Source organism: Hippoglossus hippoglossus, chromosome 1, assembly GCF_009819705.1.
Source record: "Hippoglossus hippoglossus isolate fHipHip1 chromosome 1, fHipHip1.pri, whole genome shotgun sequence".
In the NCBI taxonomy this organism is placed as follows: Eukaryota; Metazoa; Chordata; class Actinopteri; order Pleuronectiformes; family Pleuronectidae; genus Hippoglossus; species Hippoglossus hippoglossus.
Window position 1 is genome coordinate 17,151,976 of NC_047151.1, and position 23,314 is coordinate 17,175,289.

The following is a 23,314-nucleotide window of genomic DNA, read 5'->3' on the forward strand; positions in this document are numbered from 1 at the left end:
CAGTATTTTGTTTTAGATTATTCTCACCATAAGCCACCACGATGATAATCAATACTAGAGTTTAATAGAGACAAGCCAAAAAGTCAGTGATCTGACACAGTATATCTGTATATATACACATACATGTATATTATACAGTTACACAACAATATCTAAAGTTTGCAAAATTCAGATAGATAGATAATTTTAACATTTGCCTACTGGTCAAATTGGACCAATTATGGCCGTTATGGCAAAACCCTTGTGTGTACAATCAAACCAGTGCTTTATAGCTTCTAACTCAAATGGTCAATATCATTAACTTATCAGTGATTAGCTGGGAGTACTCATCATATGTTCTGGCAATGTATGCCATCTTATGCACAAACAAGAACTTTATGTAGTTTTGTGTTTTTATTCTACTTTTAGCTCGTCAACAACCGTTCATATGCAGAATATATGGCCAAATGTATGTGGACATGCTTCACCTACATCTGTGCACTTTGGTCTGGGGATGTTTTACATGGTTTTGACAAAGCACTTGAGTTAAAATTATAAATATATCCCAATGCTACAGCAAATACCTTTTAGACAATAATGTCTTTCTTACATTGCTGCAATTTCTTTCAAAAAGACTATTTCCATGCAGTAAACCAGGTCCATTAATAAATGAGTTTCTGAATTTGGTGTGACTGGCCTGCACAGAACCCTGGCCTCAATCCAAACTGTCACCTTCAGAATGAACGGGAACATCAACAAAGCCAGGCCTTAGCACCCAAAATCAATGCAATACATCGCTAATGCTCTTGTAGCAGAATCGGAGCAAATCCCTGCAATCAGCTTGCAAAACCTTGTGGAAAATCACTCCTGTAGAGTGGAGGCTGTTATAGCAGCAATAATAAAGCCCTTTGATTTTTTTGTATGAGATCTTCAGCTGTATCATATTTGACCATCTTGCGACGCCTCAGGGTGCTCCGACCTCCAGGTTTGGGTAGATCGGGAGAACCGCTGCTAAGTCTTCCTCTCTCCAGCTATATTTTCCTTGCTCTCACTTTCAAACTGGCCAGAGTTAAAGAACAGCACACGCACACACACGCACTCCCCTTCGAGCCTGCCCTCGATACTCAGTCCCCTTCCCTCCTCTGACTCATGAGTCATAGTTTGTGAGCCAAAGTTCACGAACTGTGACGTGATTGAACAGCCAGCGTGACATACTCTGTTTGACTGACAGCGAAGAGAGAGGTGGGTTTGTGATCAGGACCCGGGCCATGTCACATCCATCATCAATGTTAGGATCTGAATTATAAGAAATGCATCGAAGATCAATGGACATAGACAATTGAGGCCATGCAAGGGTGTGTGTGTGTGTGTGTGTGTGAGAGAGAGAGAGGTGGTGACATGCACACACACACACTCTCTCTCTGCAGGAATGTCTGGCAGTTCTGTGGCATCTGTGTCCTGCAGACAGAGAGGCGTCTGGGTAAAATATGAGCCCATGTGTCCTCTGCTCACACCCAGACTCGTGCGCACACACAAACACTGTATACACACACACACACACACACACACACACCTCTGCGGGTGTGTAAGTGAGATGTCAGGGTCACAAGGAGCAGATGATGACACTGTAGACGTGGAGTGGAGGGTAAAATGAAAAGTGTGGTGAAACAGACCATATTTCATATGTTGGTCTAAATTTAGAAGAGAGAGAGAGACCCCACATACAGTCGACAGGCAGGAGAAACCCTGCACTTGTCTTAAGTTACAGTAGATACAGTTTTACAGAGATGTTGTTTAATCTCTGGTATTTTCTGTTTGGGGATTATTGTGTTTCCCTATCAGTCAGTTTCAGTTTGTTACCGTAAAGCTGCCAACTCAAAACATTGGCTCCATAATGTCTGTGTGTGTGTGGACTGTAGTGTTGGTGTCAGTTTTCCTGCTGTTTGTGACGCTCTTCAGATGCATCAGGAAACGACCCCATGCAATGAATCATCTGACTGTAACAAGGTCAGCCCAAAGGAGAAAGGTCTCCAAATCAACTCTGAGATCCACCATGTGATAATATACAAATCACAATCCTGTGACAATCCAAATTGTCCAGAAGGAACAGTTTAATACTCAATATGTGCTCGCAAATCTCTTACTCTGCAATGAAACCTTTCAACATCAAATTAAACTCAAGAAAGATTTGCTGTTTTGGTTTTGATTAAATCCTCAGTTAGTTCCACAAATAGTGAAAATGATAGAGAAAAGCAGTATTTCCTCAATTGCTTTTTTGAGTTTTAGCAAATATAATCAAAATAAAACATAAGAATCTCAAATTATAACCCAAAATGGCTTTATATAAAAACACAGCAGTTAAGTCAAACAAACTAAGTACACAACAAACAACTTGAGGGGCACTCAGAGACCACCTCCACTGAGGCTGATTGGCCACTTCATCAACATATTGGATATAGCCTACATGAATCGAAATTTTCTGCAAATTATTCACATTAAACATGGCAAAATATCCATTCTCTGATAAAGTTGAAAAGGAATATGTGTTCCTGCACAGTAACTTAATGAAGATCTCCTGGGTTCTTCCTTGTAGTTTTTGCATGATCTTGCTAATAGACACAACATGAAAACCAATGAAAACACAAAAATTCCACTCAGTCAAGCACACACCTTTACCAAGGCACAACAGTCCCCTTAAATTCAATCAAGCTGCTCAACATTTTTCACACAGATATCAGTCCTTTAAATGTGCCATACATCAAGATCCACCCTTCTGTGAATGATCCCCTCTGAAAATAGTGAAAATGTTGAATAAAGCCCAATCTGATTAAAGAATGTGATCCACTGATCCAGATCCTTACTGAAATGTTCTTTTTTGACTCATACTGCAACATCAACCAAATTTCATGGTATTTCTAGTGTTATCTTGCTTATAAACAAACATGTAAACCAACCAACAAACAAATGAATCGGGGTGAAAACATAACCTCCTTAAACCTCATTAACAATGATGAACAAGCATCATTAATGAATATCAAAAACACCATGCTCCACCATTTTGGGAGCAGATGGGCTGTAGGAGGGAGGTTAATATAAGATATTGTCATAATTCAGCAAGGGTCAAGGGCTAGGGTGTTGATGTGCTAACGATCCTTCAGTCTATCTCTGTCTGCTGTTGACGTCTCTACAGGTGATTTATTCTCTGAACATGAAGAACGAGGAGCAGGAGTCGGCCCTGCAGGCCTTGAGCCAAGCCCACCATGAGGAGCTGCACCGCATCCTGATGGAGACGTGTCACGAGGGGGAGGGGTCGGGGCCGGGGCTGAGGACACGCCTGCTTGAACTGCAGGACTCTCTGGATGAGCAGCAGAGAGCTGGAGCCCAGGTGTGTGTGTGTGTGTGTGTGTGTGTGTGTGTGTGTGTGTGTGTGTGTGTGTGTGTGTGTGTGTGTGTGTGTGTGTGTGTGTGTGTGTGTGTGTGTGTGGTTGGGTGCACTCCTACCCTCCCGATCACGAGGGGAGCCGACCTCATTCAAGGGCACGTTGTGTTGCCGTAATTTTATGTGTAAACTCTCAACGCGAGCAGCAAATCAAATCCACCCCCTAATGTGACCTACAACAGTCAACCTAGTTCAGATAGCCCATTAACTTTACCCAGTCCTCATGCACTTCATGTCTAATTCACATGCTGTGCAACACAATAAACCAGCAACATGAATCATAAATACCCACATGACTTTCTTATGAGCTCTTTGGGAAAAGAACATGAATTTCAACAACTGAAGAGATAAAAAATGAACGCAGACCTCACATTTTTGAAATATTTGGCCTTGCTCATATGTCTGGTTTGTTTGTCATCTGCCACGTTTTGCAGATTCAGAGCAGGTAGGTCAGCGTGCAACATTAGAGTTTAGAAAACCTACTGAAAAGACCTAAATGTACATGAATAGACCCTTAACACTGAAGCCCCTGGGCTCTGTATTTATGAAACTGTGCAGACGAGTATGGTCAAATAGGTTTTGTATGTTTGGTGAGCAAACACAGCTCAGTTCAGTGCGGAGCAGCCTGGGAAATAGGCCCGACAAGATGAATACATTAATAATAGGAGGAAATGCATTATTACAGTTAGAGCAGACTGTCACTGATGCAAATACTATACACAACACAAAACCAGATGCTGTGCAGTGGAACTTAGTCCAGTCTTATTCTGTGGCCTCACAAACATTGTGTCTTGTTAGCAGATGTGTAAAAGTTTTATCTCTGTCTTTGATCTGCACCAAGGGGCCATGGGGTAGGCACAACAATACACTAAGAGAACTAGAATGGCACTTATTCACTGATCAAACAGCCATTCCAAAAAACCAAGGCCCAACCTTTAAATTGCAAACCCTATCAGTCCCCTAAACATGCCTGAGTTTAATGCCTACGCACCGACGACTGCCAGTTTTCGGGTTGTCCGTCCGTCCCATTCTCGTGAACATATCTTAAGAATGCTTTGAGAGATATATTGGACTCAATGATGTACTGATTCGATTTTGGGGATCAAAGGTCACGGTGGCCTCACGTAGTGTGTTCATGTTTTTTTTTTAACATGATAATTTAAAATCAGCTTAAGGGAAAGTCCTCGAATTTGGTACAAATGTTCAAATGGACTCAAAGATGAAGTGATTCGATTTTGGTGCCCGGAGGTCAAAGGTCACAGTGACCTCACGTCCCTGTATATGTGATATGTTAGGACTGCCCGTAGGGAATATCATTACATCCGGTTGTCAAAAGTCAAAGGTAAAGGTCATAGTGGCCTCAAGAAACATTTAGTTTTTGGCCTCTTGAATGTGATATTTGGAGACTGCTTTAGGGAAAGTTGTCACTTGGACTCAAAGATATAGTGATTATGTTTGAGTGGTCAAAGGTCACAGTGACGTAGAAAATTAGAAAAATGTACATGGAAACTGCACTGGTTGGCGGAGGCATACGACCGCAGTGCGGTAATTCTAGATCTAAAATTATGCCTTGGAAAATGTGGGAAGAGAGTGATAAAAAAAATGTATGGATCCGCCCCCTCATCTGGATACACAGTAGGTTTTTATGGTTTCTACCCTGACCCATATTACATCCGTCCACCAAGTTTCATGGTAATCCGTCCAGTAGGTTTTGTGTAATCTTGCTTACGAACAAACAAACCAACGGCAAAAACATAACCTACTTACGATTCCTGTTAACTTAACAGTGCAGGCTGGTAATGATGCTTTGCCAAATACTCAGTATTGTTTGAATGTTACAACATCGCAGCTAATTGGCCTGAACAGCCACAGTCTTTTTCAAATCTTTGTAACTCCCTGTCCACACTGTTCACTCCAGTAGTTTGCACAGCTCCTACATCTCAGTACAGCAGTTTGTGCCCCTACAAAATACAAATGAACTGCGTCAGCATGTCAGCAGAGACCAAAGAATCCTGAAAGATTCTTTGGGAGAAAAACATAATTTCTTTTGATGTCTACGAAAATGATGTCGTAGCCAGTAACCCAGGGACGTAAATACTCATTAAGCACTGGGTTTACACTGTGTGTAAGTGCACTGTGGAACATGTCGTCCTCTGTGCCTCCAGGTGCAGGCAGATTTCGAGTGCTTCCGCATCCACGCCGAGGAGAGGGAGCGTGAGACAGAGGTGGAGCTGAGGAAAAGGTTTGAGGAACGGCTCCAGGCTGCGGAGGAAGAGCTCCAGGAGGCCAAGGCCAAGATCGGTGCTGCCCAGGAGGAGAGTCTGAGGCTGAGCAAAGAGCTTCAGAAGGCAGAGGAGCAGATCCAGGAGCTGGATGCCAATTGCGAGGAGCTGCACAAAGCCGCTGACAAGGAAGAGAAAAGGAGAGAGGAGGAGAGACAAAGAGAGGATGAAAAGAAAAAGAAAGAGGAGGAGGTGAAGCAAACAGAGGACCGTGAGGACTTGGAGAGGGTGAAGGCGCTCCTGGAGGAGGTGAAGACGCTGAGGGAGGAGGGCACTCGAGCTGAGGAGAGCAAGAGGCGTGCGGTGAAGGAGGAACAGGAGCAATGCAAGCAAAAGATGAACGATCTCAACGAGGAGAAGGAGGACATGAGGAAGAAGATGGAGGCTGAGTGGAGGGAGGAACGGCGGAGTTGGGAGGAGAGAGAGGAGGAGGAGAAGAAAGGTATGCACAGTGCACTGAGAGAACGGGTGAAGAGGGCGGAGGCAGAGGTGGAGGGTCACCTGGAGAGGCTGTCCGAGAGCAAGAGGAGCACGGTGAAACTGCAAGAGCGGATACAGGTATTTACACACGCTCACAACAAATGTTTTTTACTTGGAAGGAAATGAAAATGTTGCTGCTTCCTGTCTCTGATGCACCCTGCTAATGATCATGTTGATGGGAAAGCAGGGAGCACGGAGAGAGGAGAGCGGGTGGATCCTGCTTGTCTAACCACTTGCTGCCCTCCCTGAGTGCTATTCCCTCTGCCAACTCTCTGCTAATGAGTAGTTTGAGCAGGAGAGATTCGCTGCACCACCACCATTACCACCTCACGCATGAGCATTAAGAAGCCCTGTGAGAGCTGGCACGGAGCTGACATAAGCCCTCGCATCCGACCATTAGAGACTCACAGATGGGAGAGATCGCTTCCTGACTCACCACATTTCATTCCATCCATTTATCTATCATTTTTCTTATCATCTGTCTTTTTCTTTCTTCTCTCCTGTCCAACCTGTGCTCTTTTACATCCCCTGCATCACCCTCCTCACACTTAACTCCCTCCTGCGTCCTTGTGACTCCCCTCCAGGACCTCGAGGAGGAGCTGGAGCTGGATCGGAAGCGCGTGTCCGAGGCAGAGGGCGTGGCTAAGCGGGCGGATGAGGAGCTCGTGGTCGCCAAGGAGAGGCTGCTGCTGCAGGAGGACGAGCTGCAGAGCCGAGCAGGTAGTGGTTCGGCATGTCTCCCGGTGCCTGTGTCTGCAAGTCCACCTGTCCTCTTACCTGTCTGCTGAAGAAAGCTCACACATCACAGAGATTCACTCAGAGCGTTATTCATTATACTCTCTGACGCAGAATTAATTACGTTTTCACCTCATGTCATTATAATAAAGTGTATACAGAAAATGCAACAAATGCACATTATTCATCCTCCACTAAGGCAAACAGTTTCATCAAAGTGTCATCATACCCAGTCAGCAAAAACACCCAGAATTTTATTCATAGCACGAGAACGATTTTAGTTTGTTCGACCTTTCCTCGTTCAGTGTTGCTCTGCTGTATTTCCATTCTGCTTCTGTTATGCATAATCAATCAATAAATGCTTGTGCATGTGTGTGTGTCTCTGTGTTCACTTGGGTTTGCGTGTTCTGTATGTGTGTGTTAGAGGAGCTGCTGAACCGCGGACGCTGCCAGGTGTGTGTGTGCTCCGAGGTGGAGGAGCTGAGGAGTCAGGTGAACCGTCTGCAGAGCAGGAACAGAGAGCTGGAGCTGCAGAGCAGTGGCAGGAACAGTGACCACGCCCGGCAGATACGCCAGGTCATACACACACACACACACACACACACACACACACACACACACACACACACACACACACACACACACACACACACACACACACACACACAAATGAATAAAGTGCAGTTACATGTGCATATTAAATATTACATTCCGCGTGCTCTCTATTCTGCCATTAAGTCTATTTTTATTATGCCTCAAAAGTTCAGATTTTTAGACTCTCATACGTTTAAGCACCAAGGTTATAGTTAGTTGTAATGTTGTAATGCACTGCATTATATCCAGATGTGTTTCCAATAGTCTGCCCTCCACATATATGTAAATATGGAGAAAATGTAGAAATTCTTCTCAATAGAATGGCATGCATTAGAGTGCAAACCTCCACCAAAGCCCAACAGTCCTAATCATTCACTAGAGTTTTTGTGTTTTCTAACTAAATTCAGATTGAGATTTTTGGGATCTCCACCGAATTTCACACACTCCAAATATCCATGAATTTCTCCCTGAAATATCAAATTATGAAAAACGTCTTATCTCACAATGTTAAAGAAAAAAGAAAAAATATATCCTAGATCTGCCCCTGATTTGGATCCACATAAACACTTAATGGGTTCTTCCCTGGGTCGTGCTCCACCCCTCCACAAAATGTAATGGAAATTGGTTGAGTAGTTTTTGCGTCATCATGTTAAATAACTGACAAACAAACACAGCTGAAAACATAACCTCCTAGGTGAGGTGAATATAATGTTGGCCCATACAACACCACCTTTGACCCTGACCTCAATAATAAACATATATTTATTTAGTTTTTTAACATTTTTGGGATATTCTTAACTTTGCTGTGTGATTATATTGAATTACATCAGACTGCACAGTTGTACCTAATAAAGTGGCCACTGAGTGTTTGCTGTGTGTGTTTATAGCACGCCGAGGCCCTGTCCAGTTTGCGTTCAGAAATGGTGAGAGCCCAGACAGAGGAGCTGCGTCGCATCCAAAAGCACGCAGACGACGAGAGGGACAAACTGCAGAAGGAGATAGACAAAGAAAGAGAGAACCTGCAGAAGGAGAGGGAGCGTGAGAAGGACCAGCTGGAGAAGGATAGAAACCGAATGCGCAGGGAGAGGGAGGAGGAGAAGGAATGGCTGCACAAACAAGGGGAAGATGTCAAAGAGCGCCTGCGTCAGGAGAAGGAGGAAGAGGTGGACCGACAGTGCAAAGAACTGGAGGTGGAGAGGGTCCGCGTCCGTTCCCAGCTGGACAAGAGCATCGAGCAGGTCGAGGCGGAGAAGGCCAATGTGCAGCAGAAGCTGGAGGAGGAGAAGAGGAGGTTGGTGGAGAAGGCGGAGGAGGACAGGAGGAGGCTGAAGGAGCAGGTGCGGAAGGCGATAGAGGAGGTGATGAGGAGACACGCGGCCGAACTGCACGGCGTCCAGGAAGCTCTGAGCTCAGAGAAGAAGACGAATCAAGAGGTCAGCATCTGTCCGCACATCATGGGGAGGGAGCGTTTATTCCATTTAACTAGTAACACTGCTAGAATAGTTAGTTTAGGCATATACAGCATCTACCAGACCTACATCTATACATACACACAATAATTAAGATTACCAGCAGGCAGATGTGGAGAAAATATATTTTACTTGAGTAAAAGTACAAATATATAGATGTACTGAATGTAAAAGTAAAGCTACCAAATTAACTTTTCTACCTTAGTTAAAGTATGTAACTACTTATTTTAAAATATTCTTTAAGTATTAAAAGTATTAAACACTTGCCTAATGTAGTGGTCTACTACATTATGATGGCTGAGTCTCGCCTTCTTCAGCCATTTCAGGTTTTTCTTTTTTACCAGGGGATGCTGCTGCAGGAGGCGGGGTCTAATATTACCTGCCCGCTCTGATTGGATCAGTGAACCAATTCCCCTGTCATTATTGGTTACTTTTAACAATGTAAAAAAACACAGTGTTCATGTAACACAGTGCTGTGAAAAAAATGTTGTGGAGTAGAAAGTGTGCAGATAATTCCTGATATATGTAGTGGAGTAATAAGTAGCTGAAATAACATCTACTCAAGTAAAGTGCAGATACATGCAGAATGTACATAAATAAAGTAACTAAGTAAATGTACTTTCTTACATCCCAGGTTAAGGTGCAAAACTGGAAAATTATTTTACAGGTGTAGAAATAAGCTGACAACCTGTTTAACTATTACCTGTATGAATGGGTGTGAATGGGAGAATGTAAAGCTCTGAGTCGTCTGTAAGATTGCAATACATCTATATGCCTACATCCCATTCACCATTTACACTACATTTCGAAACCAATACTGTGATACACTGTTAATCTTAATTTAGTAGAGATTTGACATCATGAAAAGATAAGTTTCCTCTTTGTCTTTCTTTTAATGGCAGTGAGGCTCTTTAGAAAAAGAAGAGGACAGTTTTTGCCGTGTTGTTCTCTTGTATGAGAATTTTAAAAATAGCCTGCTGTTCTCCACAGCAGCCTGCTCATAGAGGCTTAATTATTTTAGTTTCACTTTCAGTCAGACTTGGGATGTAATTATTTTGGATACGGGGATGAGCTGCCACGCGTCCTGTCACACAGCTGCGACAGTAATACTCTCCCTGCCCTGAATCCGCGTGACGGCAAAAAGCTTCAGACACGTTTTGGGCTTGTGGCTCCTTAAACAGAGGAGATTAATCATTTTCTCTCTGTTGTATTTGAATGTTTCAGAGGCCGGAAGAGGGGACATTTTCCAGTAATTAGTGAGACAAAAAGCAAATACCAGACAAATGTATATAAAGCAATTGTGCAGCAATTGCATTTTTTTTCTGGTCGTATCTACTGTCCTGTTAATCATCTTGTGACCGTTTTGGGGGTTTGTCTCGCCCCCAGGCTGAGAAACACTGTTTTAAAACAGCATGATTCATTAATACTTTTTGCTCTCAGTGTAGAAATGTAAATAGATTTTTAGCACATAATTACTTTTCCTTTGAGACTTCTTGTGGATTTCATTATGATTTATAGACAGTAGCTGTGTCTCAATTCAGGGACTGCATCCTTGGTGGGACGCGTTCTACCCGGCCCACGAAGACTGCCTCCTTGGCCGATTAGAACGCTAAGGCTGAACCGAAAGGAGACGTCTGGTCTAGAGAGGATATCCGTGATCGGTGTCCCCAGCTTGTCCTGCCTAGCAACAGAGCTGAAGTTGAAAACACAGAGAAAGTTTTAATGCCCTTTGGCTTTTTAACATGTGTACCGTTAGCTGTTCAGTTGAGTTGAAGCGTGATACTCAAGCACTGGACATCTCGTCGCTCACCAACACCATTACCTCTTTGAAGAATGGCTCATCACTGCAGCACAATGAATCCTGGGATAGTTTGGGTTGGGAAGGATCCACCCATTGGAGTCTTCGTTTCTTGGGGATGGAAGGACGGATTTGTCGTTTTCAGGAGCCTTTGAAATGGGACAATCTAGTCGCTACGCTGGGATGCAATCGAAAGATGCAGCCCCTGAATTGAGAAACAGCTATAGACCATGTTCACACACCGGCCATGGACAATAGCAGCTTCCCACCCTGGTCATGATGTCAAGGGAAAATGCCTGCCATGTGAATATGGTCCATTTTTAATTAGTATCATTAACGAGCTCAAAAAGAAAAACTGTTTATGTAATAATTGTCTTCATGATGATAATTATTCTTGGAAGGTGTGTGCACGTTCGGAAGAGGAGAGGAGACGCGCTGAAGAGCTACGCAGCGGACTGGAGAAGGAACAAGAGGAGCTGAGGACAAAACTGAAAGATTCTACCGATGAGGTCAGAGGTCAAACTGAGCTTCCATCAGCTCAAATGACACCAGAAAAACCTGTTTGTAAGTCAAAACACTCAATTGTTTCCGTGCTCTCAGATCTGTCGGCTGGAGTCAGGGATCCAAAAGCAAGAGAAGAAGGAAAGAGTGGCGCCTGAAGCTGCACCCTCATGCGGACCACACTGCTCCCGTCAGGAGGAAGAGCTCCAAAAGACTCGGAGTCGACTCGCCCGGGTTCAGGAGGAGGCTGAGAGGCAGCGGGACAGGCAGCAGAGGGAGGTCGCGTCCCTGAGAGCTGACAAACACCGGCTGGAGGAGAAAGTCCTGGAGCAGAGCCGACTGAACACGGAGAGGAGTCTCCTAGATCCGGGCCAGCGGCACACTGAGGACCGGATCAGGTAGCGGAGTGAACGCAGGGCCCGCCAGAATCGCTTAGACTCACATTACAAGGTCTTTACTCTGCTTGTGATCTCCCCCCGCCCTCCTCTGTAATGATCACTAGGAAAATGATCACAGTTAAGAAGCGAATCCTTGGAATTGGTGCTCACAACGGCCGGCGACATTTTTTTCCTTTGCCAGCAAAACGATTATACACAAACCATTAAACCATGTCCATACATCAATAATATTATAATTAATATCACAATCAAAATAAACATTTTCCTAAATGGTTTTCAGAAGACCGTTTAGTCTTTCTGTGTGTCTTATATAGTGACTCTTCATATTTCACAGTTTCCTTTTCATTCTATATCAGGGTATAATGCATAAAATAGCTGATTACTTCCATTCAAGTGTTTTAATGACTCTAAAGTTACCAAATCACGTGCAGTTTTCCTATAGTATAATAGTATAATATCATTGGCGACAATAATGCCTTTTTCAAACAAGCTTCCAATCTGATGTGACTTTCCTGTTCTTTGGTATTTTCCATGGAAAGACACTATTTCCAATAGAAATCCAGCTAAGGTTTCTTCTCCAACTAGAAGGGCACTTTGAGAGAGCATCCTCCGCCAAGCCCCAACAGTCCACTAGTGAAAACCACATTTAAAAATGGATTCAGATTTTTATTTATGCACCAAATCACACACATCCAACATCAACCCCCTAAACATGCCTGAATTTGTGTAATTAAGATCCATTAATTATTCTCTGTGAAATCAATGAAAATTTTGAAAAAACACTTGCATTGTTAAAGAAAGAGAAAAGGAGAGAAACAATTCCTGTATCTTCTTCCTTGGGGCAAACCCCACCCCTCCACAAAATATCATGGAAATCAGTTGAGTAGTTTGTGTGTTTTCCTGCTGCCTAACAAACTGACGAAAAAACATAATCTTCTTGGTGGAGATAATGATGCATTTTTCAAACAAGTTAAGTTAACTTTCCAGTTCTTGAGTATTTTGTGGAAACTATTAAAATCCAGCTGAGCTTTGTTCTCCAATAATACAACCGGTGAGCTTGTTCAATATTTTAATATGTCCCTGATTGTTTAAATCTTTTAATGTGACAAAGCAAACTGGGTTTTCCACTTGCATGGACGTTTGTGAAATAATCAGGCTACTACCACGCACATCCTATCAACCAGACGTGACACCAATCCCCTTAAACTGAGGTAGACACATACGAAAACAAGGCACTTTAAATTGACAGCACCTTTATGTAGCAAGTGGAAGAAAAAAGCAGTTTTGCATGTAGGTTAACTCAGCCTCTCTTCCTGCTCTGCTGCGTGCCTGCAGGGCAGAGTGCGAGGACCGTCTCCGAGCGGAGTTCAGGATAGAGATGAACGCTGCTGTTGCCGAGAGCGAACAGAGATGGCACAACCGGGAGCAGGAGCTGCAGACCCAGGTGACTGAGCTGCAGAGTCAGCTGACCGAGGTGAGTGCTCTTTATGAACTGGTACTTGCAGCCATGCTGATATACGACTTGTGTCTCATTCACCCATTAACACACTGATGACGCAGCATGAGGAGCAGCTAGGGGTTCAGTGTTTCAGTTTCAATGTCCTGCTCAAGGAGATTTTAATCAGGAGAAGCAAATGAGAATGAAATTCAATTTATTGTGAACAGAGGAATAGACCCCAGCGGGAAGTAAAATGCACTGTAAGCAGTCCTATGAATTAGGTGCTTCAGATATATGGTGAAGGCTTCCCCCCCGGGGGGGGGGGCCTAGACACTGGTGCTGGTGATGAGGAATGGAACATGAAGATGGGACGTCTGCTGCTGAGTGGAATAAGTCATCCCCAGGGTTGAGGTGGTGCAGGGGTAGAGGTGGGTCACTCAACTAAATGACAGAAGGGAGAGTAGAGCGTTTTTAAACATTGATAGTTTACAAGTGATTGGCTCAAGGCTAGCGTGTCAGGCTGTGATTGGACGAAAAGAGAGAATAAGCTGGTGGAGCCTGGAGATAGCGGGAGCTGTGCATGTGACGCGGGAGGCATGAAGAAAATCTTCCTGACTGAACCGTAGCTTGGCTTTATTACAACTCGCTCTCTGGCAGAGCTTGGGTTTGAACCAGAAACCTTACGATTTATACACTGTGAGGGAAATCTTGCAGGGTGAGGGAATGAAGAGTACGATGAGCCGTACAAAACGTTAAGTAGCTGACAAATGTATTGCCATATCTGAGTATTATAATCAGTGGTACCATTAGTCCTCATGGGGAGCGGCTTCATTGGAGAAATAGATTGAAAACATTGTAGAGATATTATGTTCCTTCCTCCAGTTGTTGTCTATCTACCTTCCTAACTCTACTTTCTACCAATACTGCAACAGAACGGGTTTTGTATAGAACGGTATTATAACACAAACATGTGGTGAATTTGTTTGATCTTCCTCTGACTTTACTCTATGTTGTGCTGTCCTGGGTTAGAGAGGCTCACAACAAGAGACAATACACACTAAGTGAAAAAGCTAAATGAACAAAATAGACCCTGAACAACTGAAATCAACATAACATAGACGACTGCTCTACATCCTGAGCCACATCAAGCCTGGATAATTAATGTACGATTGCAAATGTTTCCCAATAAACTTTGAAACAACATGAGGATCAGATGATTTTCTGCATTCGGATGCCTTGTAAAAAAACTAATGGTTATACTCCACACATTTAACTCATCAGCATCAGTTTATTAGTGAAAACTGTTTTATGATGAAAATAACCCGGATGATGTGACCTGGGGGTCGTGACTTTGGCTCGGAGGCTTTACATTTTTTACAGAGAGACAGAAATCAGCCTCGAGTGTCCCCAAACCTTATGGAAGTCGCTCGAGTACTCTTTTAATTAGCTCCATCAGCATTGTTTTGGGTGAACAATGGCGCTTTTGCTATATTTATTTGTTTTTTGGAAAGCTGTCGGAATCTGCAATTTCTAAAACAAAAGCGACATCTCAATTTAATTCAATGCCTGCAGCAAATTCACTGCTCGGGATTAGTCCTGATGTTCTTGACGATTTCTTGCTAATGCAGTTGGAGAAAAAGAAGGCGGGCCAGGGAGACGATTGCCACGGCAACCCTGAAATTGACAGGCTGAGGAAAGAGGTCCAGGACACCAAGGAGATAAACAAAAAGCTGAGGGATCTGCTGCAGGTACAGAGCTCGTCTTCAAAGGTTGTGTGCACTCTTCTTCGTAGGTTTTCTCTGTAATGAATAATTTAGTGGCTTTGATGATAGCGCTGGAGAGCTGGAGAGGCAACATTATGTTATTCTACGAGCGTGTGCATTTTAGCTGAGTACATGTGAGTGATCTTAGCGCAAAGATTTTAGTGAGTATAGAGAATGTAAAAAGAAATGTGTGTTTATGTGTTTGAGGAGCCCAAAACCCAGTCTTTAACTGAGGAGAGACAGAGTCACGCCGTGGCTCTGCAGACATTAGAGAGACAGGCGAAAGAAGATCTGCTGTCTGAGAGGAACAGACTACAGACAATGCACCACCTGGAGCTAGGTAACACACACATGCACATGCACACACACACACACACAGACACACACACACACACAAGCATGAGCACAAATGCACACAGCCGGCAACACACTCTGTTTGACACGTACACAGCTGCACGTACAAATTAGAAACTGCACACAAACATACACACAGTGATGTACACATAGAGATTATGAATTCAACAGTGAAGTTGCTATTGCCATGGATACACATCACCATGGCAACAGCAGAAGGGTACCTGTAACAGTGGGCCAAAATGATTTTTTTTCCTGTACATGCTTCGTGTGTGTGTGTGTGTATGTGTGTGTGATATCAGATAAGCAGCGTGCAGAGTTGACCCAGCAGCACACAGAGTGGAGCAGACAGATGACCCAGAGACACATGCAGCAGATAGAGGACCTACAGGCTCAGCTACAGGCACACACACAGATGATGGCACTGCAACAGGTGAGGCACACACACACACACACACACACACACACACACACACACACACACACACACACACACACACACACACACACACACGTTTGTACATCTAGCTTAGTGAGACACTCGTTGGCATAATGCAGTCCCTAACACTTACTCTGATCTTAACCATCACATCTAAATGCCTCACCCTGACCCTGACCCTGACCCTGACCCTAACCCTGACCCTGACCCTGACCCTGACCCTAACCCTAAAACCAAGTCTTAACCCTCAAACAGCCCATTAAAGGTGGGTCCGAAAGTGAGGACCGGCCAAAATGTCCTCCCTTTCCCAAAGTGGCCTTACTCTGTAGGTTGTAGGTCATAAAGATATCTGTACAAGTACACACACACACACACACACTGCAATAACACTATTACTTTTCCTACAGACACACATGCACACAGATACACTTGTTCACAAATAAACACACACCCCTCACTGTCAGTCTGTGTGTTAAGGACCGACACTCACTCAAGAACGAACATAGAGGTATAAACAGTATATGTGAACATACAAGCAAAAGGTTTGAATGGAAATTGATATATTGGATGTTGAGGGAAGGGGTCGAGGCGAAGATGCGTCTCATGATAGGCCGGTCCAGGAGGATGCAGTGGTGACTGGGCGAAGGGAGACTCAGGGTAGCTGTTCTGTCTGAGGTGTCATTCCACCCAAAGCAATCCAGACAATACATAGAATGAGACATACAGGAAGTATGCACCAAACGGAATAGGAAGGGATGAAGGAGGGAGGGAAGAGAGGATCATGATCAACAATATGAATAAAATCCTCTATTGTGTACGTTATTATCTGCAGCAGCGTGAGTCAATATAACAGAATTCTAGATCTTGGAATTACCGCAAATATTGACAATGTGTATTCAATATATGCATATTTGTGTGTGTGTGTGTGTGTGTGTGTGTGTGTGTGTGTGTGTGTGTGTGTGTGTGTGTGTGTGTGTGTGTGTGTGTGTGTGTGTGTGTGTGTGTCTCTGCAGGATTTGAAGCAGCAGAATCAGTATCAGGTGTTTGAGCGACAGCTGGATGAGAGTCGCTGCAGCGTGCTGGAGCTTCAGAGAGAGAATGCAACGCTCAAGAAGCAATTAAAGGAGAGGTAAAGAAAGAAGGACACACATGAGAAAACGATTTGGATTTGTCATTATGGATTAATCTGATGAGACTGTTCTCTCAGTTAAATGTCACAACAACTGTGAAATGCTCATTAAGGGGATGTATTCAGATTACTTGTTTTCTTCCAATCAACAACCCAAAACCGAGTAATTATAAAAGACAAAGAAAAGCATAAAATATGCACTTTTCATTCAGCTGCATGTTTAGCATTATTGCGCATTGACTCTTGATAAACTATTAAATTGCATACCAGATTGGAAGTTTTTTAGAATTTGGGGATGTTATGTCTGTGTGATGTCACAGCCACAGTCTGTTAGTGAAAGACTGAAAAACAGCTGGTGGAAAAACAAATTTGCTTGTGAGCGCCTCTGAAGCTCACAGGCCCAGTAAAAATAGTCATTTGGGAGCTTTAGAGGTGCTGGTTTATTTTCTAACTTCAAACAAAGGCAGTCAATGTTTCTCGCTGCTGTTTTCCAGTCTTTGACCATCTCCTCGCTGTAGTTTCTCAGGGTATGTAGAACTATTCTGTGTATTTTTTTTCCCCACTCTGCATTCAAGAGCATGGTCTTTCAGTTTGAGAGCAGGACTTATTTACACACGAGCACAGAGGCTGCATACGGAGAGGAGTTGAAGCTGGGGCGCTGGAAATCTGAGTGCAAGGGCACAGTTTGGGCACAAGCAGAGCAGATCCAAGCACAAGCAGGGAGCGTGAAATCAAGAAGTCCTACTCTCAGAATGAAAGACCATCCTCTTGAATGAAGAAGACAACAAACACTTTGAACTAGAGCAATGGATAGTTTGCTCTATTTAATATAATCTCAGCATTTTTGTACTTTTGTAACAGTAGATGTAATAAACAGGATAAATCATCAGAGGTATTTCTGTCAGCAATGATAAAGCTTTTTACAGACTAAATGCAAACAGCTTTCACTGTTTACAGTGTTTACAGTTTAAATGTTCCTTTATTATTACATTCCCGTTCTTCTCCTCTACATCCCTCTTCTTCTGTGTCTCCTGTCACTTCCCAGATCAGTGCAGAAGAATCCTGAAGTCAAGGAGAAAGAAGAGGAGACCCCAGAGTTGAGGAAGAAGAGAGACGCCCAGCTCGAGGAAGAAGCACAACGTCTGAAGGAGGAAGTGGAGAAGCTGAGGGTGGAGATGGAGAAACTGGAGGAGTCGCAGAAACTCTGGGAGGAGCGGAAAGAGGAGGACGTGAAGGAAGAGGAGGTGGACGAGGAGAAGAAGAAGGAGCGGGAGGAGGAGAAGAGGAGGGAGGAGGTGGAGGAGATCCGGAGAGAGCACAAGAGGGAGATGCAGAGTCTGGTGTCCGAGTACAGCAGCGCCCAGACGCACCTGCAGACTCGAATAGTGGCCTTGGAGAACGAGTGAGTAGAGGACAAGCACGTGGGAGCGCAAGAGTTCAAACTGAATACACACAACACTGAACATCGGTGCGGGTATGTGAGAAAGTGCGTGTCTGTTTGTGTATATGATTTAACTGCAGGCTGCGTGAGCGGGAGGAGCGGTGCAGGAGGAGGGAGCCGCGATGTGACGACCTGCAGTTGGGGAGACTCCAGGAGAGACTGACGGAGAGAGAGCAGCTCATTAAACGATTAGTGGTGAGAACCTGTAACGCGTTCTGCTCCTCTGATCACTGCAGAGGACGCTCTGTGAAAAGATAAGTCTGACGATATTCAATATCATTCGAATCCGAGGAAAAGACTTGGACTAACAAGTGTTGCCTGTGTAGTTGATAGAGCCGACTCCTCCCATAGAGAAATTAGAAATAAATATAATATAACAAAGCCAGTCTTATTGCATTTGTAGAACTCAAATAACTACTTTCATTCATCATTAATCAGTTCGTTGATCCAGAGAAAACTAATTTAAACTACTTCATTACTCAGTTTCATTCATTTTTCAAACAAGAATTGTGAATATATAAATAGGTGTCCTGGTGGTTAAAACACATCTGTCTTCATCTGTGTCTCAACTGTTACTACACAGTTAAAAAACAACATGCAAAAATGTTTCTTTGAAAACAAGTTTAAGGAAAACTGTGATATGATTAAAAGCTTCAGAGATAGTGAGAACAACCTTGAGTTGAGATTATTTGAATTTCAACAGCAGTAAGTTAACATGGTGAAAACTAGTGTGAGATAAAAACTAGTGTATTCATTTAGCTTCTGCCGTCATGCCTGCCAAGGAGAAACTTGCCTTTTCTAGTGTCCTCTGCCACAGTGCTGTGTGTGTCGACCATCTGTGAGGCATGAGGCAGGCGCAGCAAACAAGTACACCCCCCAGATACGACTCTTACACAACATCAACACCAACTGTGAATAAGGCCAATGAAAGTCCTTCCTCGTCCTCCTTCCCTGCAGGAAGAGAGGCATCAGCTGCAGCTCCACCCTCCCGTTGCCGGGGACAGCAGCACCCTCAGGCCCCGTGACAGCAAGACCCGCCCCGGGAGCGTCACGCCAACCATGAGGGTGAGTTTGTCTGTTCGGCTCATGCACATGATGTATTCATCAAAAAAAGCCTCCTTGCAGCCAGAAGGGCTCATTGGGCTGAAGCCAACTTCTGTTTTTGAAGCAGCACGAGGCAGAAAAAAGTACAAGTTCACATAGTGGACAGAGCGACGAGTTGTCGTTAAGCCACCATCAACTACACTGCTGTTACTCACCTTTTACTTTTAGCCAAACAGATACAGAGAACCTTTCTCAAGAATAATGTAATGAAATTATGAAAACACGTAATTATGCACCATCTAAACCATATGTCATGACTCTGGACTACAGAGTTTGGGGGTTTTGTTGGACACTTCTCTTTGTGGACATTTTGCTTGTGTTTCTTGTTTTATTTTGAAGTTTTTACTCCTTGTGTGTCTGTAGCTTTATTTCCTGTCTTTGTCTGCAATGTGTTTCATGTCTTTCACCTGTGTTCAATCAGCCCCACCTCCCTTGTGTATATAAGTCTCTGTGCTTCCCTTGTCAGTTTGTCGTCTTTTCATTGTTGTTCATTTGTCACAGTCTTTGCTGCCATGTTTCCAGGGTCTTCTTGTTCCTGGTGTTTTCTATGTTTTTTTTCAATTTAGCTTTTTTTGAGTCTTTTCTAGTTTCCAGTGTTTATTGTTTTTTTAGACTTTGTTTTTGTAAGTACCCTTGCCTTTAATTAAATGGCACTTTTGTTTTGCTACTGAACTTGGGTCCACCTGCACACCACAGCTTTGACACCATGAAAGTAGTAAAAAACTGTAAATACATTCAGCTTTGCTTCAAGGTAAAAAAAAAGATAATGGAAGCAATATGGGATATTGCACATGATATTGAAATCTATTGAAAAAGGTAGAGATGTTCTGATACTGATACCAGCAGTGATGCTGCCATAATGCCGGGTCAGGCATCGGCAAGTGCTCATATGTACCGATCAGATACCAAGTCTTTAAAGTTTAAGTGGAAATCACTTCTTCGTTGCTCCAAAATGGCAGTTGTGCTGTACCTTTTTATATAGTGGCGAAGAAGAAGTAATTTGTGGTCGTGTAGAGTTAGCCGGAGCTAGCTGAAATGTCGGCAATGTGGCAATATTTCACGCTTGAGTCCGACAAGTAAAACAGGGAACGTATGCAAGACTTTAGGTTCAAGGGGTGTTTCCTGTTTAGTTGTACATAGCTGTTAAAATACATTATATAAGGTGTTGTTTATTTTCAAATGAACTGGTATCGGATCAGTGCATCGAACAGTGAATCGACCGATACACAAAAATCCAGGTATCAGAGTCAAGGTATCAGGAAGGAAAACTCTCCTGCAGCGTCACACACGTCTCTGTATTTTGAGTATATATAGATTTAAAGTATAAATTCATATAAACAGAATGTACATTGTTTGGGTAATTTGTGTGATTTTGTCATCATTGAAAATACAGTAAACCAAACTCTGTTCTTCCGACAGAGGAAACGTGAGGAGTCTCCACCTCGCGTCACCAGCATCCCCAGCGCCGGCACCTACGACAGGACCATCCTCCTCCCACAGTCCTCCTCGTCGTCTTCCTCCTCCTCCTCCGTCCATCAGCACTCGTCCTCCACCCTCCCCCACCAGTCCACCTCCCAACCTCAGACCTCCCCCCACTACTCCACCTCCTCCCTACCGCACAAGCACACCTCCCTCTCCCTCGGCCAGCAGGCCTCCCCCTCCCTCCCCCGCTCCACCAGATCCCGGACGTCCTGCATCCCTCCGACCCCGGCGCCCACTGCCCCGCTCCCCGTCTGCCCGTCACCGCAGACGGGCATCCGATACGTGTCCCCCTCCTGCCAGGAGCCCCACGCACACCTGCAGGCCCAGTCAATCAGGTACGGAGGTTGTTGACTGTGATGTTAGAGATCTGAAGAGAAGGGGAAGCTGCACACTCGTAACTCTGATGCATTTATTTCAACATATTAAGATGGACACAGTCACAGGAAATGGAAACGAACATAATCGAGAAATCCACAAGAACCTACCAGAAACATACAAGAAACATACTTGGAATCTTAGAAACTTAAAACAAATCCCACTTTTATATATATATATATATGTATATATATATATTTAAATATGTTTTTACATTTTGTATATTCTCATTTCACTTTTTCATTTGACCTTAAACAGCGTTTTTACAGTGTGCACTTTTTTATACCACAACCATTCAACATCTGTTTCCCAGGACAAAGTTAGAAAATATGATGGAAAACCTGCAGAAACAATATTATATCACATTTTTCAGTACTCCCCTGCAGTATATAACATCTAATCTCTAATTATATAATTAATTTGATTGATGTGTCTTGTCTTGAATAAACTGCAGAAACGGAAAGGATGGATTAACCAATTAAAAATAAAGAACTATTTAAAGATTTTGCTAAAATCAACTCTGACCCTTCATGAAGTTACTGCAGCAGTGTGAGATTTGATTTAGCAGCTTCCTGCAGGAGAATCTACTGTCACACCATCCCTCACTTGTATTTTATAGATATAAAAAAAACTCTTTTTTGTTATCATGTAGTTTTATTCCTCCAACAGGCTTCATGTTTCTGTCTGTCCCATTATTCTGAACTCGATATTCCAGGAACACCTTGAGGGAATTTCTTCAAATTGGGTCTAATTGTTCAGTTGGACTCAAAGGTGGATTGATTAGATTTCAGTGGTGGAGGTCATGGTCAACTCATTGTACAACAGCTGGGTGGTGGTTCCCTTTCTGGTCCGCGATTGTCAAGTTCTACATTGTGTGGCCAGGTGCTGTCAGGTGACTGTAGTTTCATATAAGGTCACTAATATTCACTCAGTTTCCAATTCAGGTCTAATTACTTCCATTAGGACGGACAAAGAGATTTGGCCTTTTGTACGATTAACAGATGTTACTCTGTTGATGTGTCCCCACTTTCATTTATTTTTATTTGTTTATATCCTCGTGGAAGGTATCAGTTCAAATGATGACTCATTTTTACTTTGTATTTGTTCAGATTTGAGTTTAGAATTCAATTAGTGTGCAGCTTTCCCAGGTTTTTACCTATAAGCCAGCACCACGGTACATGGGGTGTGTATTTAACCTGTTTTTTTAAACAGAATAAAAATGCTCTAAAATGTAGCACTTTATCGAATTAACCTTTTTGTCACGTGTGTTTTGTAGGGGCCCGTACCTGGAGCCGAGGGGGACAGACGGGCTGAAGCAGGAGTGGTTCACCAAATACTTCTCCTTTTGAGCACAAAACACACACACACACAGCAGCTGCAAGTACATCTCATATACAGTTCATTGCTTCTTATACACGTTTGCTTTCCACATACACACAGCCTTGAAAACACACTCACACACACACTCACACATCCACACACACACAGACATGACAACATTAACATATGGGCTCATCACCAGCAAGGCCATCTCTAACATTGCCTCAAAGCTCAACCAAAAAGTGCTTCTCAAACACATGCCTGACCTCTTCTCAGAACATTGGCCTGCCGGATCTTGTTTGTATAGTTTGGAATGTCTTCATGTGTGTGCGTGTGTGTGTGTGTTGTTTTTTTTAAAGCAGTCTTCCTTTTTTAATGCAACTGTTGCTCTGATCTCATCACACGGTTATTCCAGGCAAGTGTACATTTCTCAAAATCTTCAACCAAGGGTGTCTTTGAGTATGGAAGCATTCGACATGTTCAGCCAAGATCCTCGTCAAGACGGACACACACACACACACGACTCACCCTACCAAAATGAAGTTTGTCTCAATGCAAAAATGTATAATAATCTTAATGAACAAATTGAATAAAATATTTTGTTTTTGTACATGCTTCTTCTTTGTGTTACACATCCATACGCCCATGAAAGTTGGACAAAGTGAAGCTGAGATTACAAGATGATCTACATTTTCTTTCTAGTTTGAGATAGGAGATTTGCATTAAATCCTTTATTGCAGTTTATGTAAATTTATATCACGTAATCACATTTCTGGAAAACTGACTGAGAAACA

At 43.3% G+C, this 23,314-nt stretch overlaps 1 protein-coding gene and 1 long non-coding RNA gene across 4 annotated transcripts in view; one reads left to right on the forward strand and one right to left on the reverse strand.

Moving 5' to 3' along the window:
* The window catches only part of fam184b (family with sequence similarity 184 member B), a 52,462-nt gene that overhangs the window by 4,846 nt on the left and 24,302 nt on the right, over positions 1–23,314 (forward strand). Inside the window, exons 2-18 of one of the 3 annotated variants that reach the window (XM_034594603.1) lie at positions 3,170–3,364; positions 5,584–6,258; positions 6,765–6,900; positions 7,340–7,491; positions 8,397–8,942; positions 11,178–11,285; positions 11,377–11,675; positions 13,011–13,149; positions 14,742–14,861; positions 15,084–15,216; positions 15,533–15,663; positions 16,683–16,798; positions 17,844–18,200; positions 18,308–18,434; positions 19,197–19,304; positions 20,763–21,160; positions 22,477–22,556. In XM_034594603.1, coding sequence (XP_034450494.1) covers positions 3,170–3,364; positions 5,584–6,258; positions 6,765–6,900; positions 7,340–7,491; positions 8,397–8,942; positions 11,178–11,285; positions 11,377–11,675; positions 13,011–13,149; positions 14,742–14,861; positions 15,084–15,216; positions 15,533–15,663; positions 16,683–16,798; positions 17,844–18,200; positions 18,308–18,434; positions 19,197–19,304; positions 20,763–21,160; positions 22,477–22,549 — 3,813 coding nt within the window. In that variant the 3' untranslated portion in view covers positions 22,550–22,556. Of the gene's footprint in view, positions 1–3,169; positions 3,365–5,583; positions 6,259–6,764; positions 6,901–7,339; positions 7,492–8,396; positions 8,943–11,177; positions 11,286–11,376; positions 11,676–13,010; positions 13,150–14,741; positions 14,862–15,083; positions 15,217–15,532; positions 15,664–16,682; positions 16,799–17,843; positions 18,201–18,307; positions 18,435–19,196; positions 19,305–20,762; positions 21,161–22,476; positions 23,131–23,314 lie in introns of those variants that run through there. The other 2 variants (XM_034594602.1, XM_034594604.1) reach the window with 2 other exon arrangements.
* Positions 1,522–15,836, reverse strand: LOC117767217. Its single transcript, XR_004614859.1, has 2 exons — positions 15,673–15,836; positions 1,522–1,552 (listed from the first exon to the last, which is right to left on the reverse strand). It is a non-coding gene; the product is annotated as an uncharacterized LOC117767217 (long non-coding RNA).